The 24,643-nt window shown below is 35.3% G+C and overlaps 1 protein-coding gene across 7 annotated transcripts in view; it reads right to left on the bottom strand.

Moving 5' to 3' along the window:
* The window catches only part of FMN2 (formin 2), a 173,898-nt gene that overhangs the window by 21,869 nt on the left and 127,386 nt on the right, over positions 1-24,643 (bottom strand). For all 7 annotated transcript variants that reach the window (XM_058419926.1, XM_040059664.1, XM_040059666.2 and 4 more), the window contains one exon: positions 10,970-11,021. In XM_058419926.1, the coding sequence (XP_058275909.1) occupies positions 10,970-11,021 (52 nt within the window). The remainder of the gene's footprint in view (positions 1-10,969; positions 11,022-24,643) is intronic.

Raw genomic sequence — 24,643 nt, 5'->3', positions numbered from 1 at the left:
TATAAGTGAGAAAATGTAAAAAATAAGTATAGGTTCATTTAAGATATCTAGTAACTAAATGCTGGTAGAAATTTCTCCTTGTCCTTTTATTTCCCCCTTTTTTTATAAAGGAAGAAAAGTAACTTTCTTCTTAAAAAGAAAGTTGAGATAATATGCCAGTTTAAACTAGCTGCCAGAATCATTAATCTCATCTTTCATTTGCCAATTTATATTGTGTAACGACGTATTTTGTAATATTGTTCCTTAGAAAACAAGGGTCTCAAGAGATTTTTCCTTCCCTCTAAAAAAACCTGCCAAACATTTGCAATGTTTTGAATTCTAAGTCATCTCCCTCATTCCTGGGCCCTTGCCTCCTATTAATTCATGTTAAACAGAAATGTTTTTTATGGTTTCAACCATATGAAAATTAGCAGCTTCAGTAACAGAGAAAAAAAAAAAAAAAAAAAAAAAAAAAAAAAAAAAAAAAAAAAAATCCCTCTACCTTTGAAGCACCATTTGTTTTTTCTCCCAACAAAAGCTCAACAAAAAGTATCCAATATTAAGAACAGAAAATTATATTTTTATAGGCCAGTCTTGTCTTGTTCATGAGAATTTTAACATCCTCCCTCCCACTACTAGGAATGCTTTGTAACTTTAATGATCATCTACAATGATCAATATTATCAGTTGTACATAATTATTAGTAACACAAATGCAGAACTTCCATATTTTATACTAATAGCAGCAGACCCTGTAACTGAATGCTGTTACATAGTATAGAGCATATACTGTGACACAGACTTAAATTCAATAGGCATTAGGACTATGGCTTTGCGCTTAAAAATTTTGGGAAAGGTAACGTGTTAGGAAGACTGATGATCTGGTGTTAACAGTGAATAAAACCTCCACATATCATTGCCATTTCAACCTCAATTTAAACTGTTATTCCAGATCCTTCTATTTACTTAATTCAATGGGAGAGTATTTCTTTATTCGTGTCTTTCAGGAACAAAGTGCCTCATCACAGGCGGTTACAAACCATCAAACGAAAATGGCTGTAACTAAATTAAATTTTACTTTTGTAGAAAGGTGAATGTGAGGACTGAGGCTTTCAAAATCTTTATTTTCAAAAATATTTTTATCAGGTCTAGATTAAGGTATATTAATTGGGTATGATGAAATTTGCCTAATCAATTCTTGTTGCTTTTATCTTCTGGAAACATTAGGCTATCAGGGATCACAGTTAATACTACATTTAAAAAGCATTCTGCAAGATTTTCCCTCACTGGTTTACTTATTTTTTAATTTATATTTTAATTCTCATTCACTTCTAAACCAGTAGGCTACAGCCTGGTCCCTCTATATGTTTGCATTGGGTTTGGGTTTATTTCACAGAATCACAGAATTTTTAGGTTGGAAGAGACCTTCAAGATCATCGAATCCAACCCCTCTCTAATACCTCAACTAGACCATGACACCAAGTGCCACATCCAGTCTTTTTTTAAACACTTCTAGGGATGGTGACTCCACCACCTCCCCAGGCAAGCCATTCCAGTACTTTATCACTATTTCAGTGAAAAACTTTTTCCTAATATCCAGCCTATACCTCCCTTGTCGCAGCTTGAGACTGCGTCCTCTTGTTCTGTCTGTTGTTGCCCGAAGAAACAGACTAACCCCCAGCTGATCACAGCCACCCTTCAGGAAGTTGTAGAGTGTCATAAGGTCACCTCTGAGTCTCCTTTTCTCCAGGCTAAACAACCCCAGCTCCCTCAGTCGTTCTTCATATGGCTTGTGCTCCAAGCCCCTCACCAGCCTCATTGCCCTCCTCTGGACACGCTCAAGCATTTCAGGTTTTTTTGCATTATTCTGATGTGAACAAGTGCTCCACTGATACACCAATACCATCTTTTATCCAACGTGGCATAGAATTAGGATTAAATTTTATCAGGATTGAGCTATCTTGGCAAATGGAACTTTTCTGGTGACAAAAAAAAAAAAACCAAAAAACCAAAACCAACAAACAAACAAACAAAAAACTGTGCTGAAAAAGCCATTCTGCATATATTGAGTCAGATTCCAGCCATTTGAAAATCAAAGGTCAGGAAATGTAGGTTACAGGTACTTTTGCTATCTTTGTTATATCATGTGCAAAGCATTTGTTAGCTACATCTCACCCAGTAACTGGGGTTTATGTGAACCTAAATTTTGCTGTGAATATTTAAAGGTAATATTTCCATTCAAGGACACTATTCAGAATAAAATATGAATTTAGATAATACATTAGAAACAGAACTAACTTTGTGTCTTTTTTTTTTCGCCTCTGACATTTGTATTCTAACAAGCCAATCCAAGAAAAAGAATTTTAAAAATCAAGCATTTTTAGCGTGACTCTTCAGACACATTTTTAAGTTGCACAGGCTTTTCCATGTAATTTTCAAATGAGAATTTAAAATCAGTTCAAACTTTCTCCCCAAACCTTAGCTTGAGGTAGTTAAAGTTCTCTAGATGCATTGGTGTTAGCTGCAACCCACTGTTACCTGAATAATTTGCATAACTGTATAGCTCTCTGTCTTGGATTTCAAGGCTTTTAATTCCTGTTAGCATGAATATCATGCCCATGCCTGCCAGCTAAGCTGCTCCAGACATATGGCTAGCTCTGTGCTAAGCTAGACACAGGCAATATGAGCATGTGTAAAACAATACCATGTAATTTTGCGCACTGGAGAGTCAGGCCCAGTAACAAATCCAAGAGAAAACTATTTTTCTATCATAAAAAGACAAACGTGAGCTTCAAACATATTAAATAACCCTTGGCTGGTTGAACTTGAAGAAATAATAAGGTGCTGTTAGACACAGAATACAGTGGTAGAATTAATTTCAGCAGCAGCGGTCTGACACAAAAGCTGCTGGCCTCAGTGCTGTAAGAAACAGCTAAAAGCCTCATGTGAAAACCCAAATTGACTTCAGATCTTCCTATTAACACTCCTCATGTTCACTGGAGGCCTTCTAAGCAACCATTATTACTTAAGAGGTTATAATTACATATGGAAGTGGTGCAGAACTGTTATGCACTAAAATCTGTGTTAAAAGCCTATTATGGTTTTTCAGTTTATTGATTACAGTCTCAACCTTGTAATCTGCCTGTTTCCATGGAGTGGCTCATTTTTATAACTGAAATTCATGAAGAAGAAAGCTCAGGGTTCTCCAAGAAAACAATAACAATTATATAATAGAATAACATTTTTTTCTTAAATCTAGAACAAATTATTTAGCTATCTAGAGGGAAACCACACATATGTTTTACAAAATTTCAGGTACACCTAGGATTAACTCATCTCTAAGAGTATAATTCAACATATATAAATTTTTATTTATATGCATTGACAAAAAATACACTAAATAGAGCAAGAGAAATGAAGGTATAGGGGCTTTTTTGGCATAATCATAATAATTTCTATTTTGGTGCTTATGTCAAACTTAGGTTTCAGTTTCTATTCTTTGAAATTTTATTCTTTATATACTAAAAATGATATTAAATACTTGGGTATTATAGAACATCCTAACATTTTAAAGGTCTTTTGATGCAATTTCTCCTTAACCCTTTTTTTGTTGTTGTTGTTCCAGAGAGCATTCTTACTTAATTCACTGGGCAAGAGCTCTCTCCTTAACATGCATCCACTCATATCATCATGGTCAGCACAACTATTAATAGAAGAAATCACTTTTGCTGATAAAAAGAACTGTTCATGGGGGCTTTCATATTCTTAGAGTTGATTACGACAAAATTCCATGAAAGGAAATTGAAAGACTTCAAAACATTTTCTTGATGAACTGTCAGGTTGGAAAGGTCTTCATTTGCATTTTTCAAACCTTAAGCCTTTAAGATCCAAGGCTCAAGTTATCCCAATATATTCTCTTCATAGAAGTGAAAGAACCTTTGTGTAGATGAGTACAGAAAATGGGCAGCATTTTCTATAAGGATTGTCTAAATGAAAAGGTGACAGCCAGTGGAATTAATAGAAATATTGTATTAAATAACACTATCAACTCTGGATTTGTGAATCATCAAGATTCACACATCCAAACACAGCTAGACAAACCATAATCCATTGGCCTAAGGAAACGATCTCATGTCTGGAGGAGCTGTTCCCATCCCTTCCAAAGAGGCTTTACAGTGTTTCTGGTCTGGGGTGACCACACCCGAATTGTTTTCTTTAGGGTGAAGCAGGAAGTTTTACCTCCTCCACAGACTGATTAAGGTAGAACTATCTTTCAGGCAGCAGCTGAGAAAAGAAGTGTATGAAGTTATCTCATGAGAAGCCCTCATTGAAGACAGGGATCTGGCCCAGTAAAGCTGTTTCTGAACTAACTTGTTAAAGCAGTCAAGAAAAAAGGCAATGAGGGTGAGGAAAAAACCAAGGAAGAGCACAGAGACAATGGTATTTTTTCCTAGTTACCTAATCTCCACATATGAGAAGCACAGTGGAGTTTCAGCAGTAGGCTGAAGCAATCCCTATATCGTGGAACAGCTTGTGGATGGCAGCCTTCGATCAGCTGGAAATTGTTATGGAAGGAATGACCTATATTGTACAGATTATTACTGGATAGTTCCCAGATGAGTTAACACAGCAGTGATGACCCAATTAAATCCCATCCCTGACGTTCTGCTTTTCTATTTGCATATACATGACAAGAACAACATAAGATTTTAATGCGTAAAGTAAATCATAATATACAGCAAGGAAGAAAGGAACTGCTCCAGTGGCAGATCAAGCATAAGCAAATAAAAGGGATGCATTATCCACATCTAAGTCACAGTCCTTGCAGATGAAAACATTGAATATGAAGGTCTTAGGAAACAATCTGACCAAACAGCACAGGTAGAAAATATGATGAAAGAAAAGTCCTGCTGAACATAATCAGAAGCTGATGCACAAGGGAGAGGCACTGGAGCTAATCCCACATACACACACGCACACAAGTGTTTTACTTCAGCTGCAACAGCTCAAGAGGAATATCTTGAATTTTTGAGGGCTACTCAGTGAAACCACCTGCTAAACATAAACTGGAAACCAAAACAAAAGTGACACATTGAAAGACTTTAATTCATGTATTTTTTCCCACTAATTTTATTATCTACATGGTTCTTCTATTCTTTTCTCTTTTTTTAATCCTCAGTCTAATACCAGAGCATTGGTTTTGGCTTGATCAGATCCAAGTTATTTTAACTATATTGTTATCAGTGTGTTAACTGTATTGTTATCACTGCTATTTAGCCATGTAACTGTAGTTGCACATTAAACTTTATCTTTTACTTTAAGAATAAACTCCCAACATGAACTTTAGAATAAGTTCCATAAAAAATCAGTTTACATTGCAGAATATTAGATCTCTGAAATGCATCCTAGTCTGTTATGGAGTTGTATTACCATATGTTCATACTAGCACTGAATGCCATTAAATGCAAACTAATTTCAAACCAATAAAGTAAAATTATTTTTCAAAGCAAGTAGGCCAAAATCTTTAAAGAAATGGTAATACTCCTAGAGGCAAAAATCAATCATCTAAATAGTTAAGGACTTGTGTCACTTGCCAAATATTTTCAGAAAAGGACAAGGACTTTATCTTCCAGGATAAGACCAATTTCCCATATTTTAGAAGAGACTTTCTGACATAAATGCTGACTAAGTTTCCATTACTGCATATCTACTGGTCCTGATATTTTGTCAGAGACAGGATACTAAACTAGAATGATCCAAACTGTTTAACAGTCTGTAAGCTTCTTCTATACACATTTCCTCTGCTCAGCAAGTATTTACTTTTTGCTGATCCAACTAATGTATACCTACGGTCTGAAATGTATTACCCTTAGCAATTCCAGCCTACATACTGGGAGCCACACAGTGAGAAACAGACATAACAGTGAAGCAACCAACAATAGATGAATGGCCAAAGAGTAGTGAAAGATGGAGTTCAATAGTATATTCTTGCCTTTCAGTTAAAAGGTTTTTTTCTGGCCTTTTTTTTTTTTTTTTTTTTTTTTTTTTTTTTTTTAACTACATACCTCTTCCATTCTAAGCTTTTCACCAGTTTATTTCTATCATTAACTCAATTTTCACTTTAACTTTACAGTTCCCTTTTGGAAACAATCCAAAACATTGTGTGGAGGGTAGTGAGGTGGGAGGAACATTTAATGTTTTAAAGGATTACCAGACTTAGGTGCTACATTTCGAGGTGTTGCTTTTCAGCAGTGCCATTGTACCATACTGTCTGCTATTTCTCTAAATGTCATCAACTTGTCAGCTCATAAGCAGGTGTAAACCTTTGTTCCTCCCCAAGTTCTCATGTTCAATGATGTCAATGGAAGTCTGCAAAGAGTGCTGTGTCAAGAATACTGGTATTTTTTTTTTGCAGGCAATTTAAAGGTAAACATTTCTCTCCAAAATTAATGTCATTTTGTTGCTACAGCAGAAGAAAGCAACAACACATTTCTAACTGGATTATTAAAAGTCCTGAAAAGAGAAGAGGTGCCTGGGAGGCTGCACTCAGAAAGCACTTAAAAGCCCAAAAATCATTGGAATGTGCAAGTAATGGAAGCAAATTATAAAATAAACCAAATAAAAATATCCAGACATGGAGAGATGAGCATTTCATACCAAGCCACACACATCCTAAATTCCCCAGTTGATACTTATGTCAAATGGCAAAAAAGTCCTCTGTTTGACTTTTTACATAACAAATATATATTCTCATAATGCACTGAGATTTACTAATAAATAAATTAAATTCTAGGCTTTTTTTTTTTTTTTTTTTTAAATCAGTGATGTACAGAAAGCCAGGACAGCAAGTGGAATTTCTGTCTTTCCAGGTCTTGCTAGGCATCAGGAAAAACAGGTGAATGATTTTAAACTACCAGAGTATGGGACAGCTGACTTTGTGACTTAAGACTTCAAGCACGGTTATGCTACCTGAAATACTAAAAAACCTAACGCAAAATGAAAAAACAACTTTAGTATTCTTTAACTTTTCTAGCATATGTTGTCTCTTACAGGAGTGGAATATGAGTTAATTATACGAAATGTGAGTAACTGAACTACTTTTAGTGCTGCTGAACTGAATTTAGAACCAAATGCTTCATTGTTAGACTGAGAGCAGGAAAAAATTGAAGATCATCTGACTGTGTCTTGGATATACGCCCCACCCCCCCCATCTTTAATTAAATTTCTGAATAATTCCAATAATTCCTTGGTGTTATTCCAAGAAGACACAAATGTTTGCAGATAAAGGGGAAGGAAAAGATCCATCTTAACTATTTCAGTGGAAGAGAGATCAGTGTTACAGGTCTGGATTTATTTGCTTTTTAAGAAGATGTGAATCTGGAAGCCTTCTAAGGAGATGAGAACTTAATAAAGTTAAAAGATGAGTAATGTATTATAAGTAATAAAGTTACGTGCTATTCCTCTAGACCTATTCAGCTATTCAGCTAGAAAGGCAGAGAACTTTGCTGAATGCTGTTTCTAGTAACTTCAGTCAAGCTGTTTAGATATTGATTCTTCAGAAATGAAGTGCAAGACTCATTTCTCATTATAAGTCTGCAAAATGGTATTTCTGCTGTGGCTGGCAGCATCCTAGCACGGCAAATAAGGTATCACTTGTCTTATTATTTGACCAATAATTTTGTTGCAATCTTGGTTCCTGCTTGCTGTGGATGCTATGATAAAGGTCTATTTCATTCTGAAATTGCATTAAGCATACCTGGAAAAAATAATATTTCAAATTTTTTTCTTGCTGCTTAAGTAAAAGAACATCTCAAAAGACAAAAGGTATTTAACACTAAGTATATGAAAACACAGAAGACAGAGAGCATATTTATAATACCAGTCTTGGGACAGAGGATGTTATTTCAAATTTAAAAATAAAAACAGAAGAAAAAATAAAGGGGCACCGAATTGAGGACTCCTAAAATACAGAAGCATCTCTTTCCCCTCCTCCTCTCTCTTTTCTGTTTTACTTATTTCACCTCCCCCCACACGAGTGATTTTTGCTTTAACTTGACAAGTATTTCACAGTTTCTCAAGCATTTAGCAATGAGGATCTAATTGGAAAGTGCCAGGTTCTTTCTTATTACACTTTATCAATATTGTTAAGGGAATGATGTAATTGTTTGGGGTTTGGTGAAGACATTCCATGTCACTTCAGTGTTAATACCAGGCTGGAGCCTTCCTTGTCTGCCTGCGTAAGCTAGATAAACATAGACCTGTGTGCTTTCTTCTCATCTCAGGATACTTAGAGAGATCTTGGAACATGTGCCTATTGCGAGCTAAACATTTCACTTTTCATTTTATCCATGTGCCAGAAACCCATTCCTTGGATAAACACTTTACATACTGACACTCTTAAAGTCACTAAACACGATAAATAAAGAGAGAATACATCATTTCAAAACTGATTAAACATTTTCTCACTTGTGACAAATGAACAGCTATACACTGTATGGAGTCCCTGGAGTAGACATTCCATTTTCTTTCTCTTCATTTTGTGAGTAAGATTAACTTTCCATTTCAGCTCATCTATTGCACAACTGAGCTTTTTTAAAATACACATTGCTGAATTTCCCCTAAATCATTATTCATTTCAGAAACATTTTTTGTTATTTCTACAAGAGCTTTTCTTTTGGACTTTTGTATTTTAATGGAGACAAACTAACAAAGAAAAGAATAATAAAATCATAGTTTTTAATGAAAGCTAAAGAAATGCTTCCACGCAGTGGACTTGAAATTATACATGGGCTGAAGTCATCCACTTCAACAAGGAAAATCCAAGCACATTAATCACATTAACTTTGCTCCATCTAATCCGTCACTTTTCCTTGCACTACTTGCTTATCTAGTCATCCAATGCACTGCTATCTACCTATGATTAGTCAAATGAAACTAATCTTTTATTTAGCTTCTTAAGCTCGTATCATCTTTTTCACCCACCCCTGCCAAAAAGGATCCCAAGCATTTTATTTCCAAGCTAAATTAAAAATCTTACTGAAATAATCACACATAATACTAAAACTGTATATGAAGTTGTCTTTAGTGTTCTAACAAATACCACTGATCTGATCAAGAATTTCAGTGGCAAGGTGGAAGGAAGTAAGTAAATATCCCTGCTAGATATTCACAGAAAGGAAGCATAATTTTCTTCTTTGACAAACTGTGTAAAAGGAGCTAGGAGAAGAAAGAACCAGGGCAAGTCAGAAGAAACAGAATCCACAGAGCAGTTTGCTTTCTTCCCTTATCAGGGTAATAAAACCAATACAAAGTTTTTGATATGATGGTACCAGTCTTGCCAGGGGAAAAGATTAGAAGGGAAAGTGAATTAGATACCAAAAGATTGAGATAAATCACAAGATTTCTGAACAGACTGAAGACTCTACTGTCATTATATTTCTGTCACCTTTGGACTTGTATTCAAACCCATTTTTGACAGGACAAATATTTGCCTTAAAAGAGCAATCAGATATCACAAAAATCTCCTAACAATGCCATCTTCTCTCACAGTTTGATTGTGATGGAAAATTTTAAAGACAAGAATTATATAACTGAGCAGCTAAACAAACCTGAGAAACATCAGGAATGCCTTTCATATACTTGAGCAAGTGGTATGATACTAAGCCAAAGCAATACCCTAGTATTATGTCAGCTTGTTAGAGCGTTGTGCTAATAGCTCCAAGGTTGTGGGTTTGATCCCTCTATGGGCCATTCATTTAGGAGTTGGACTCAATGATCCTTGCGGGTCCCTTCCAGCTCAAAATATTCTGTGATTCTGTAATGAAACTGAAGGGAACACAGACCTGCTCAAAGCAGCTGTCTGAGATTCTCTTATCCTCCCTTTCCGCATGGCCATGGTTCGACACCACCGAGGCGCCACTCTAGGACCTACCATCTCCTCACAAGTAAGGAGGGAGGTTCTTGTGGCACTCACTCCTCTTGGCCTCTTTTTCAGGTGCTATCTTCAGTACATGACCCAAGGGAATAGAGAAAAAAATGTGATGCTGTACTAGGAAAGACATCAACTGCCCTGTGGCATTACTGCAGGGAGCAAATTTGGGGGTTGAGGCCACAGAATGGCTAACAAACCACAGTAAAAACTAGAAACTTTTATAGTGATACTATTTAGAGGAATCCTATTGAGAGACTTCATAATTCCGGGAATATATAATGGATATAACCATTAGTATGTATTAAGTGATAGTTGTAGCTAGTACAAAAAGAAAATTCAATTTTTACTGAAAGGAAAACAAATACAGACTCTGACTTTCCCTAAATTTGGGCTATAAATGCTGTGCACCATATTTTGATCTCTTGCTGGGGCCAATAAAAATCTGTTCCAATTAAACACTGCTGCTGAAAAACTCTCAAAAAAAATCAGAACAAACAACATGTTGTATAATGCAGTGAGGTTCCCAGTTCTGAAAACTGTCTAAACAGCACACATCTATAATGAAATTTAATGAGGTATTTTGCTTTTTGCCACAAAAAGTATTTGAAGACCTATTAGCAATTCTACAAAGGAAGTCACATTTAATTATACATCTCATTAGTTTATTTTAAAAAAGGTTTTAATTAATTTATAAGCACAGGAAATGTGCTATATGGATACCTAATGAATAATACTTTTTTGGAGAATACTAAATAGCTCTCAAATCACCATGATTCTTGTGCATTATAAAGAGTTTTCCTTCAGTACAAATGACATACTTTGAATTTATTTTTACATAAGGTTAATGCATTTTCTGAAAGACAGGAGTAATGTACAGTATTTCCTTAAAAAATTTAAATCTTTTTTTCATTGTCAAATTAAAATTGACTATAACGAAATATCACTTTTCTGAGTGCATTTCTATACCATTCAAAAACACAGTAATGCTGGCTACCAAGACAGCAACTGCTAAAACCCCGTATTTTTCAAAGAAAGGTCTTACTACATTTCTCTTTCTTACCTTTTATGTGCTTCTGTCAGTGATTTCTCTTCATTTTCTTGGTCTATTTTGGCTGTAAAAAATACAATCAAATAATTAGCAACAAGGTGAAAGATAGAGATGCTTCAGGATAAGTTTAATTTTAAATATGTTATATGTAAAATATACAGAAACCACCTGAGGATATACTCATGTAGATCAATTCTGAAAAAAACCAACCCAACCCCCCATTCAACAAACAAACACACAAATAAAACTACATAAATTTTGATAACACTATTAAAAAGAAATCCAAAACTACCACTTCAAAAAGAAACCAATCCAAATCTCAAAGCATAGGGAAAAAAAAAATCTTCCAGTAATCTAAACAACAACCAAGTCATGAAACTGACTTGAAACCAGATCTTAAATAATGATTCCAAAAACTCAAATAGTATGGCAACTTGTCTACCAAGAGGAGGAAAAGCTGAGTGAAGAGCAGGAAGGATTCAGCCTTATAGTTTTTCTACAAGTTGCTTAGCAATTACAAATGAAAACTCTTTCGTCTCCCTGTATATGCATTCATTAGTGAAGTACTAGAGCTGTAGCAGGCCCGTATTGACAACATGACTAGTTTTATATGAAAGATATTATCATTTGGTGATCATGTGAAGGAAATTACAAATAAGAAACTATCATTCCCACAAATTGGCGAAAAAAATCTCTATTTGCCACATGTTCTCTCAATTTTTTGGTGCACATTTCACTTAACTTAGATCACTGAAATAAAACTTAACAAAGAATCTACCAAATTGTGCATGTTTGCACTGATGTGCAAAGCAATTGTCAATCTGCTCTGTGCATGTGTTTAGATTTATATTTATGCAGTCATTCAAGTAATACAACTTAAATCTCATTTGAAGTCTGCAGCTTAAGCAATTAATTATTTTAATTTGGTACATTTTTCCTGCAGTTTTTCTGCATTTTTCTGCATTCTACTATGTCTTCAAGAAAGGAAAACCTGATTTTAAATTTGTTGGGAAAAAAAGTAAAGCAATGGCGTAATTTGGATACAAAGATAATAGCTGTTTTTCCATTTCAATGTTTCAATCAACAACAATTTATAAACATACATTCAAATAGGCATGTGAAGTCTGTAGCAAAGGTATACAAATACAATTTCCTTATACTTTCCCCAGTCACAACAATAATTAGAGCTTTGTCTAGTGCTGCAAATGCTTTTTATTAGTAGCAACGTATGCCTCTGAGCAGTAGCACTGCTGACTAGTGCCCGGATATTTGCAGTGGAAAACGTATTTAGCAACCATTACTTGAAGACTTGGGCTCCACCACTGTTATCCTGAAAGTGAAAAAAAGATACCAGCAAATCACAGAAAACTTGAGGGAGAGATGTGTAAATGTTCTCAAGGAAATTGAAGAGCATGTGAATCCTGCCTGATTACAGGTTTCAATACTGACTTGAAACTTGGCCCAGATTCTTCAGGTTTGTGAGGGCTCACAACCCTTTTGAGTGAAGTTGAGCCCAGTGCTGAGTGGATTTGGGCTGACTTAGAGCTTTTCTTGAAAGCCATGCATTGCTTTGGATAAGAAACCAGGTAAAATGTGGCAGCTTTTGCAGAATTTCATTTATATGTTTTGGGGGGGGGGGTGGGGGTTTGTTTGTTTTTGTGTTTTTTTTTTTTCCATACTTCAATCCTGAAAATCAAGGTATGACTAGTAAAAACATATAGTTCAAAAAAGAAGAAGCTGTGCACAAACTCTCTGGATGAAATGAGATCAAATATCTCATTCTGCATTAACACAGTCACAAAAGTATCTGTGGATCCAACTCTTAAAATAAATTAGTGAAAAATGCAATTTGGACATCTTTCAGTTAAACAATCCTTAGAAATAGAGGCTACCATATTCCATCCTACAACAGTCTTGTATATATATGTTGCATTCTTAGGATATAAATCTTTTTATCATTTCCAAGATTGATGGGATGGAATATCAATAGAGTTGCTTTGTTTTAGGTTCTTTCTTCTTTATTTCAAATGTTCTGCACATGTTTACAAACAATTATTTACCCAACAGTAATGGAGTAAATGTTTCACAATTTATTTTTTGAAAGAGTGTAAGCATAACATATTATCCTAAGCTTATCAAAACATGCCAGAATGCCCCCAGTCTAGCACAAATTCTCTTTCAGTTGAAAAAAGAAATTTATTATGGTCCAGAGACAAAGAAAAACAAAATAAAAAGAAACAAAACCAAGTTATTTCTGATATCTATACTTTTAATAAATTCATAGAGAATTACACAATGAAAAGAAAGTCTAGAAATCCTGCTGCATCAAATCACCTCTTGGTATTAAACAGAATCTTGCAAGGAAAAGAATTTTCTCTGAAGAAGAATTTCCTTGTATTTTGTTCCAAATGTGATATTTTTAAACGTTCCTCATTTTATCAAAAAGATATTACACAAGTGAAAATCTAATTTACAACCCTTTTGCATTATAATTTTTCTAGACCGAAAAAGTTAAAGATATAATGAAAACAATTTTGTTTCCACGAGACGACAGGTGGCACCACTAAAAGAGAAAATATGGTATATACACTCAGATCTGTCCCTGTCCAAAGAAAATAATCAGATGGCTGCTTTTGCACTAGACACAGTAAACATCTAAAAACTGTAGAAAATGGCTAGTTGAAAACGTGCAGTAAAATTTCATCAGTAAGGGAAGAAAATTGCCTGTTATCAAAATGACAGAATTTTTACTATCACCTGGATACAATGGAATAACTATTAGATGTTGAAGCAGCTGGAGATCATTACAACTTGTGGAATGGGAATAACATCAGCTGATACTAGTGGTTATATGTGCTTTGCTCGGTACTAACCATCCCATTGGTAAATTATTTCTAATTAAGTTTTCCTCTTCGAGTAGGGGAAGGAAAAAATTTAGTTATGATGGAACCAGTTGAAGTATCCCAGAATGCATTATGCTTCATCATTTCACTCAATATTATTCATCCTAATTATCACTTCTTTCTCCAAAGCTGTTCACCACAGGTGTAAAAATAGTGCATAAAAGGCACTGGTTTGGCTTTTTCATTCTTGGCCTATATCCCTGAAGTGTCGAATGCCAGCTAAAAGGTGTCCATCTGTGAAGAACATTCATGGGGAGAAACGTGCATTTCCTGCTACAAACACCTATAACAGGTGAAATAATAATAAAAAAATAATATCTATACCCAGTCCAGAGTGATCACGACACAGTGATCATCAATGGCCAACACAGAAAAATTAGATAAATCCTGGGATACCATGGCAGCTGACCATACCTGAGCACTCTCTTCTGCCTCTAAAATTACCTTCTATCTTATAGAAATAAGATTATTTCAAAAATATTATTCGATTTTCATTAAAAAAACATTAAAAGAAATCTTGTAGTCATGCACTATCTATATCTGGTTTAATGTATATTTGGAATCCATCAGCCACTAATATAGCAGTAACTGCTTGCATGTTCTCTGACAGATGTAGGAATTTCTGCTTTTGAGTTAGTTTTGTTCCCAAATATTCCATATTTCATTGGCTCATCATTTTTTCTAACATACCCAGCTAAGAACTTGATTCTTGACACTAATTTGCTAAAGCATGTACAAATAAACTGTTTCAATCTATTAAAGACTATATCCTAGCAGGAAATACTAACCCCTCTATTTTTTTTAATACATTCACAAGCAAAAGTTATAATATATATTGGTTTTCACACACTGTATATATTGTAGGGCTTTATAGGCAGTTTTCACAATCCTAAAGGCATATATATTCTGAAAAATCTACTTCAAATAATATAGTTGAAAAATAACCTTAAGTCATATTGAGAAACACGGCCATCTCAAAACACACAGCATTTTAGAGTCAAAGTGACCTCTAACAGAGCCAAGCTACCTTATCAACGGTTTACAACATGTACTGATTTAGTTATATTTTCCCTTTTTGTCTGAAAGCATCTTTAATGCCTCCTTGTTGGATGACATTCCACTGTTTGCCTGCTTTTTCCATTAAGATACCTTCAGATTATTTAAAGTTGGTCTCCTTTTAGAGCAAGGTCTATACTTCCTAAACACTTTATATATTTGGTCAAAATTCAAGTACATTCCTTCCTCCCTACGTCATTGCTTACCAAGTGTGAGGACTGTACTGTATCCAAGGCTCTTATATCAATTCTTTTAACTACAGAACATATGTATCTCTTCAAAAATTATCTACTTCAGATGTCTTAATTTCTATTCTATCACTTTTTTTTATTATTATTTTTTTAATGTGCTTAGATTTACTGCTTGGTGTTTTATAATTGGGGCATAAATATCTATTTCATGCCATTCAAAATGAGCTTTCAAACAAGATCTCACAAATGAAGTCTAATTAACTGGATTCTCAAATCTTCTGTCCTTATCAGCATATACTCACATTCCAGAATGATACATGCCATTATTTTGTGTGTTTGCTCTTCCAATTCTTTTTGATTAGAGTGCTTTGAATGTTACATATAAACTTATACAAAGGCACACACATGAATAACCATACTAAAGTGACCTAAGCATTTATGAAATTATGATTTATCTCAAACTGAATGTGAGAAATAGTTACAGTCATTTTAAAAAATGCTGGTCATCAAAGAACAGTGAAATTCACTTTTATATAAGTAGTTTTTTGTTTTCAATAAGCCTAGAAGATGAAATTAAATTAAAAGAGGTTCAAAGGCAAGGATATAAATCATTGGCTGAACCACAAATTGTCCCGTCTGACCTCAGTGGATAATTCTGGATGTTATGCTAAGTTCTCTGCAGAAATCAAGCCACATTGTGAATGAAGGAAATTCGCAAGTATCTCTCGTTTTCAGTCCAGAAAGCTTTCCCTGCTAGTCTCCTCCAAATTTATCCACTATACCTTGTGCACCAAACCTGACATTTTAAAAAGCTAATAACATGAATATATCTATTTTCTATATGTACAGACTATTTTTTTTGTGTACAGAAATTGCAAATAACAACTGTTCTCTCTATTATTAGTTGTTGAAATTTCTTGTTCGAAAACGTGGTATTTCACTCTATCATCTCTTCCACAGGATTAAAAAAAAAAACTAAAAAGAAATATTTGATTTACAACTAACTGGAAACTCAAGACATACAACCACTGGTTTAGATTAGGATTATTGTGCTCCCGTGTTATAGACATATTATTAAAAGCAGGAAAACTTATCAAAATTGGTTTTTACTGAAAAAAAAACAAAAACAAAAAACCCGCAACCAAATAAAAAAGAAAACAATCACTAATATTTTTTCAAACCCTTGTGGGAGATTTACCAGGAGGTAAAGAGGACATATTTTCTTCCACACTGGTGATGAATGAATAGTAGCTGGGACTTTGAAAATACACCAAATATCTCCACTGGCAGAGGCACAAATTAAAAAAAAAGTCTCAACAAAACTAAACTAAGAACAAAATTGAGGGAACTTGACCCTTTTTCTTAAAAAGTGCAGAGAACCACAGACTGCACTTCTGACCCAGCTTCATTAAGGCCTGAGGAGCTGAGGTGCCTGACAGAAGCCAGTATGATATCCTCTGTAGGTATCTCAAGCATGTGACTAGGGCTGAAAGAAGACAGAGAGAAAATACTGGATGAACTAACAGCACAAGCAAGAACATGCCATTACTCTGCTATTATTAGGATCTAAGATCCAAATTTACAAAAGCTCTGTCAGTGCTTCTGAGAAAATTCCCCTATTCTCCTTGGTAGTACATATACTTTTAAACACCCTCAGAAAACACCAAAATAACACTTAAAAGAATTTTTTTTTGCCGTTAGCACACTATTCAAGACTGTGTTTTGAAAAACCTTGAAACACCAAAGCAGAATAGCAAATACACCAGAATCAATAGGAAGCCCTTGAGAAAAGGTTTTTTCCCCCGCCCCCTCTAGCCCAATCCCTTTTAGACTTTTGAATTTGTTTTGCCTCAGTTTTTGGATTTTGTTCGTGTTCTCTTTGCATGATTTTAGTTTGGTTGGGGCATTAGTGGACCTAGGAAGAACTAAGCCATTTTAGATGTAAAGGAAATTTAGACATCAATTTTTAAATGATGATGGGGGCTTGTTCTTAGTAGCTTTGTGAAAAAAAAAAAAGCATAAAACTCAAGCTGAGAATTGAATATGAAGTATGCAAGGGATCTGATGAGAAAAATAGACTCAAAGATAGAAACTAATAAGAATTATCAATGTCTTCTATGTATAAATGTACTAGATAAGCATAGTCACACAACAAGCTAACTTGTTGGTGCCTATTCAGAAAGTATTCCAAGTAGACCTTGTAAGTCTACTCAAACTGCATTTAATCACCCTGACAAAGCTTTTGTTCCACCAAAATTTTTTGTTGTTGTTTTGTAGTATGATCTTGACCCAGTGATTACTGTCTGCAGTCACCGTCTGGCCCCAATCCCTGCTGCAATTTAAGCTATTTCTGCTGAACCAGTTTCAAAGGGCTATGAGTAAGGAGATGCACGAAATTGCCATCCCTTCTGATCTCCCGATCTCTCTTAAGGGAATATCACATCTTCTCAGGTAATTGAATACAGGAATGCATCTGAGTAATCTCAGATGGAAGGCAACAAGAATCCTTTCATCTGCTTGTCTATGTCCTAAATCTTTTTGCTTTTTCCCTCTCTTTATTTAAAGTGTTAACTAGTATTTGTTTATAATTAGCTATGAATGTGCTTTCCAATAACTTTCAAGTGGAGCCAGGTTTTTGTGGGTTTTTTTTTTTTCAACAGATACAAAGCCTTTTTAATGACTCATTAGAGCTGCGTTACTATAGTCTTGAGAATTTCTACTTACACTGAAAGAATATCCAACTACATTTGGATGGCTTACTATCGGGTATATTCATGCTAAGAAAGCTTTAAGAGAGTAAACCAGGATTTTTTCCAGGAATCCCATCAGGAGTCTTACATCCTTCTGTACTTCCTACAACAATTTCATAAAAATGTTGTCAGCATGAACCTGTTCCCCCTCTCCCATTTTCTGAGATTTTTATGCATACAGGTAAGAGAATATTTAAATAGAACATTTAGATTTAAACATTGAGACCCCAATTTCTTGAAGATAATTTGGGATAAAGTATCCAATATGCTGGCAATATCCAAAAAACTGGCTGATGTTTGCACTTCACACTTGTGCTTAACAGCTCAATGTCCATGTAGAAAGCAAGTGACAAGTGGCATTACTCAGAGATTGGTTTTGGGAGCAGCACTTTTTAACAGCTTTGTTGGCAACATGGACAGTGGGATTGGGGGCACACTTGGCAAGTTTGCTGATGACACCATGCTGTGTGGTGAAGTCAACACCACAAGGGCTTTGTGCTGGGAAGATATGCCATCCAGAAGGACCAGGACAAGCTTGAGAGGTGGGCCTGTGTCAACCTCATGATGTTCAACAAGGCCAAGTGCAAGCTCCTGCACCTCAGTCAGATCAATCCTAAGTACAAATATAGGTTAGGTAGAGAATGGTTTGAGAACAGACGAGGAGTAAGGCTTGGGAATCAATGAGAAACTCACCATGACTGGGCAATGTGTGCTCACAGCCCCAAAAGCCAACTGTGTCATGGGCTGCATCAAAAGTAGTGTGGCCACCAGGTCAAGGGAGGTGATTCTCTCATTCTACTCTGCTCTTGGGAGACTCCACTTGGGGTACTATGTCCAGCTGGGGCTCCCAGCCTAGGCAGCAACCTTTTGGGGTGAATACATCAAAAGTGATAAAAAAGATGGGACACCTCTTTTATGAAGAGAAAAGAGGGCTTTGGGGCCACCTTACAGCAGCCTTCCAGTACCTAAAGGGGGCTTACAAGAGAACTGGTGAGGAACTTTTTACAGGGACATTTAGTGATAGGACAAAGGGTAGGGGCATCAAACTCAAAGAAGGTACATTTACATTAGATACAAGGAATAAATTCTTCACTGTGAGGGGGGTGAGACATTGAAACAGGTTGCTCATAGAATTTGTAGATGCCCCATCTCTGGAAGTGTTCAGGTCAGGTTGGATGGGGCTCTGAGCAACCTGGTCTAGTGGAAGGTATGCCTGTCCATGGTAGGGGGTTGGAAGTAGATGATTTTTAAAGTCTTCTCCAACTGAAACTATTCTATGATTTGTCAGCCTTTCAAGGATGACATCTCCTGTCAGCTCAATTGAGGGAAAGAAAAGTGGGACCCAAATCTAACATTTAAAAAAAACCCCAAATATAACAACAACCTGGAAAACCCAGCAAATGACTCCATCATACTTATGTATTTTTAGCAGCTACTCACTATAGTGTTGTCATGTCACATTCACAGAAGTAAAATGCATTTTGTTTTGTGTGGAGCTTTGAGCTCCTCACTCGATGTTCCCTGCTACTGATCTTAAATCCTTACACTGCTTGAAGGTCTCAGGTCAGGACTAGGCAGGAAACAGATGTGAAGTTAAACATGACTATATATCTATGACTATAAATCTATGTCTTCAGGTACAGTAAAGATCCAGCAGAACTGTTCATCTGTAAGCCTGGACTTCACAGTGCTGAAGAACATGTGCCATTGTGATTAGGGCCCATGAAGGACCTAAGTGCTCTTAAGCTTTAATATCCTCTTATTTTTCTTCTTATTCTCCATCCCAAGACCTATGTAACAAAATAAATCCTGTTTGATTACATTTTTACTGGAGAAGAGATTAAAAATGTGAGTTTTTGCCCTCCCCAACTATCCACAAGGTTTTAACTAATTCTTTTCAGAAGGCATTCTTTTCAGAGTCTTTTGAGGTGGATGACTTGTATCATGCTATTGTGATACTCATAATCATTGATCTGTTCTCATGTGATGACAAAATACCTTTTTTAACTCTACAACACCTGTGCTCTGAAACCGCTGTGATGCCTACACAAATGATTAGATGAGATCCTGTGCCAAAGGCACAAAACAGCTGGCAGCCCCAGTTTGGTCTTTCATGGACTTTGAAGCAAGGTAAGACTAATGCACTGAAGGTCTGTGTAGTGCTGCAAATGCAATACAATCCAAATTAGGATTATTATGTATAAATGCGCACCAATGGAGGTGCTGACATCTGAAGTAGGCACAAGTTTATATTATGTTGACATTAAACTATTTATCAGCATTAAGAGGTCAGTGTGAGATTAAAAAAAAATACTTTCAAGACTGAAAGAACAAGTTTTAAAAGCTCCTTCAATAATTCAACAAGAAGAATACTAACAGAAAAATGTAAACATTCATAAAATTAAACTGCCTAAGTTGAATTCCTGCATCTTTTGTTCTAGTGAGTTTATGTTCCTTGCCCTTCATATTCCTCCAACATTTTCTTCTCAAAGGAAAAAAAATATTTTCTACATCTTCGTTATGAGTATATTTTGGTAATTATAATAATATTTAAAGTGAGTGTCTCCACATAAATTACTACTGTCCAACCTATTAATGTTCTGTGCAATTTTTCAAAGAAAAAGAAAAACACATTTATTCATATATCTTCCTAATCGTGTTTCAGTCATATTTTCCTCAAATTATTTTTAGAAAAATTATCAACTACTGCTATGTTCTCCATTATATTAATCAAATGATAAAAACAATATTTAAAGAAAATGGAATCTGCAAAATCAATCATTCTGGGTTAGAAAAGGCCAGAATTAAGATTACTCTAGCAGCACTCATTTTGCAATCATCTAGTATTTCTGGAGCCAGGAACTTAGCCCAGACATCCAAGATTCAGTCTGATACTTTAGTCTCATCCACAATCCATCATTTGATGATGCACAGCCTTTTGCAACTTGACCTACAAGAACAAGTCATGACCAACTATCTGGTTGCAGCTATAGAGATAAATAGAACTCACTGTGATTTATACATTCCTTTACTAACAGTTTGGAAACTGGGTTCCTGAATGCTCTTCCAGGCAAAAGAAAGAGATAGTTACAGACAGTTCAACCAACAGGACAATTTTAGTATCTTTATTCTGTAAGATCATGAGGATGTGACTAGAATTTAGGAGAAAAGTCTGGAGAAGAGAATCCTCTGGAGAAGAGTCTACATTCTTAGGTCCAGCAGAACAAAACCTGGTGCTGGTATTCACAGCAGAACTGCAGAATTTTGCAAAATAAGATTAGAAGAAACCAAAAATGGAATGGTTATCCTGTGGTCCCAAACTTAAAATCACACTGGAATAATTCTTATTCCTTTTAAATGAACTAGCCAAACATCAGAAATTTTTGTTTTTACCTCTGCAAACAATGCTTGTACTTCTCCCATGGTATAATGTTTTTTCTAAACTCTAAAACAAATTATATTGGCTTGGCTTCCTAATATGATGTAGGATGATTTGCTCAGATTTGAAATCAGCAACGCTCAGAATTTATAGAATCTCAGTGGAAAAGCTGAGATTTCAACATATTGAATCTTCCCACCTCCCAAACAAGATTTACTACTCTGAGGGAGTGATGGTTGCTACCTCCTGCCACAAGTTTCCTGCTTTATCAAGCTTACAAAAATGCACAGCCTAGACAGCATCCCAACAGCAAACACCCAGAGACTGTTTTTCACTGCAAAGTTAACCACAGTTAAAATCTGGGGTCTATGAATCATTTGTGGTTCATGCACACACAATTCTTTCAGAAAGAGCTGGCTAACCTCTCCAGTGGGGACAAGGTTAAAGGATTACTAACATTCATAAAATTCCTCTACAATCTTCATGATAATTAGTACCCTCAACATTTCCTCACTGTCTTGTGTCAGACTCATTTTCACCAGGAAAAGTAATGATTTCTGAAACTTTCTAAACTGGTGGATGTGATCTCTCATGTATTTGCATCCCTATCTATCCACGGCTACATATGGAACAATGGAGACAAGGTTCCCAAATACTGCTTTGCTTTCAACCTCTCTCATTCAAACTGTGACAACTAGTGGGGGATAACTCAAAGACAGAAAATGTGACTATATATGCTATATTGGGGACAAGCAAATTTTAAATTCCTACTGTTCGGTATGAATAAATTTTCATTGGAAAAGGACAATTGTTTTACTAAATTTCACAGTTGTATATTACATATTAGAAAAGCTTAGATAAACGGTTAAAAAAATAAACAAAATAATTTTGAAAAGTTTTCTCTTTTCTGAAAATATCCTTTTAAAAATAGATTTTACACTTTACCCCCCCTTTTTAAATGATATTGCTATGGAGAAGTTTAGAAAAAAAATTGACATTTGTAAGAACAAGAGAACCACATCATACATTTGGTGATTCGATGAGATTGCAGTATGTGGACTCAAAAAGAGGACACGAAAAGAAAACAAGGAGGAGAAAATATTTAAGGAAACAAGAGAACCTGGAAGAACAGAGAGGATTTTGTTGGAGGTTTTGAAGAACACAGGCCCTCAAAAATCCAGTGCATAGGATATATTATGCTTGCCAATATACACTAAGCCAATGTAGAAAGAAGAGCACAGGTAATTTAACCTTCTGTTAAGTATATTGATCATTTTAAGAACGATGATGAAGTCCCTCAAGAAAGGACTGGCATCCTCTCACTAATTTGCATACTTCAATGCACTAGCTGATTGTTTAGCCTACTGACTTGGATAGCAAAGCAAATACTGAACAGCCTTCATCATGCATACCACTACCATTTTCATCTAAAAGCTTCATGATTCTGAACATATTTTTGCCTCTTCCCCTTCTTTACTTTTCAAATGAAACCATCTTTACAATCCAGCTAATGATATACAACCTTGTTTTGTCTCTGATGAATCTAATAAAAGTGTTAACATTAAAAAGAAATATTTTTTTTAATACATCACTGGCAACAATCAGCTAGACTAGTTGTAGCAACATAACTCACAGTTATCTAGCTGTGCGTGACAGTTACTATTCTTATAAAGCACAGCCTTTCTAACCCCTTGCCAAGGATATTTTATTTGGTGTCCAAGTTTTCTTGCCTATGGGAAAACCATTTTCCATTTTAGCTGCTTGCAACTTGTACAAGTTAATATGCTGTAAGTAACTAGCTACTTTGAACTTTTGGGTCCCATTATGCACACAAGTTATCTACTCTGAAGAGGCATCATATAAACATGCCAAATTATTCAACCTTATGAAAAATGTTTTTCATCTGAGTTATAAGTTAAAAATTTTTCTGACTTTAGAGAAACTGGAACTTGAAAAGATAAAAACGTAAAGCTTGATTTTTCTTTGCCCAGAGCATATGTTATACAAACAAAAATCCCCCAAAGGTGCCAAGAATTGTCCCTCTGTTTTTCTAAATGATCACGTGTGCAGTCTAGCTGAAAAGACTCATCGATTATGTCTACACAAACAACAAAAGCCCTTAGAAAAAATATCTAGATCAAAAGCCTGTCAAACACTGAACAGGAAAGAGAAATCCTGCTTTAAACATGGCCTCTTTCAAGTCGGAATTCAATCCCATGAAGTAAAAACAAAGGATTTCATAATGAAAGGTATTTAAATTACTTTATTTTTGGAACTTAACCAGGGATTTTTTTTTTGCTATATGTTAGCCTTTGTCTTTCTTACATTGGGACAGAATTATGCATAATAGGCCCTACGTTTTTACAAAAAATGTAGAAATTGTTTAGTCACACTTTAATGTGTTCACAATACACATTTCCAATTATTTTCATCAAAATGAAACAGTGAGATTTTAACTGACATTATGGGTTTCTCCTTTTGTCAACCACCCAAGAATATACACTATTAATACGGGAACACAGCAAAGCTCTTAACGGATGTGATGGATATCCCTTTTTTTTCTTTTCTTTTTCCTCACTCTCCTAAACCACAGACACATAATCACAAAGGTAATTGCATAACCTTGCAAAACCAGATCACTATACAGTGCATATAAAATTATATTTTGGAATGTATAGCCAGAAATCATAAAATATGCATAAGTATAAACACTTTTAAAAATATGTTTTCTAAAAGAAAAAAGCTACAATTTTAACAAATTTTACTCTCTGCTGAAATACAATCATGTAATCATGAAATGGTTTGGGTTGGAAGGGACCTTAAGATCATCCAGTTCCAACCCCCCTGCCATTGTCAGGGACACCCTTCACTAGACCAGGTTGCTCAGAGCTCCATCCAACCTTGCCCTGAACACTCCTAGGATAATATCCATGTTTGTTTTCCTGTTAAGAAGGTTAAAACAACATGATTTACAGTATGCTAATAGTGATATCTTACAGACAAATTCGAGATTTGAATGTCCCCTATCTATTTATAGAAGCTGTAATATAAAACTAATGCAAAACACTTGCTACGGGTTCAACCATACCACTACTGCAATATTTATGTGCCATACACATAACCAGAATCCAGCTTTAGATCAGTTCATACCTACTAGTGCTGGAGACATTGTCCTTTTTGCCAGGATTGGCTAGTAGCCATTTGTCTTAGAAAACATCTTTCATATTTGACAATTAAAAATATTTGGTGTGGTCAGTTTACTCCCTGTAATTGAGAGTCCTACAGCATGGATCAGCATATGAGCAGCCTGGTCAAGTCCCCTCCAACCTAAACCATTCTGTGATTCTATTGGTACTACACTTTTAACATTTGAATTGTTAGTCATCTTGGATACTCTAATCAAGAAG

The sequence above is a fragment of the Hirundo rustica genome, chromosome 3 (assembly GCF_015227805.2).
Source record: "Hirundo rustica isolate bHirRus1 chromosome 3, bHirRus1.pri.v3, whole genome shotgun sequence".
Lineage (NCBI taxonomy): Eukaryota > Metazoa > Chordata > Aves > Passeriformes > Hirundinidae > Hirundo > Hirundo rustica.
This window is presented reverse-complemented; position numbering and strand designations above follow the sequence as displayed.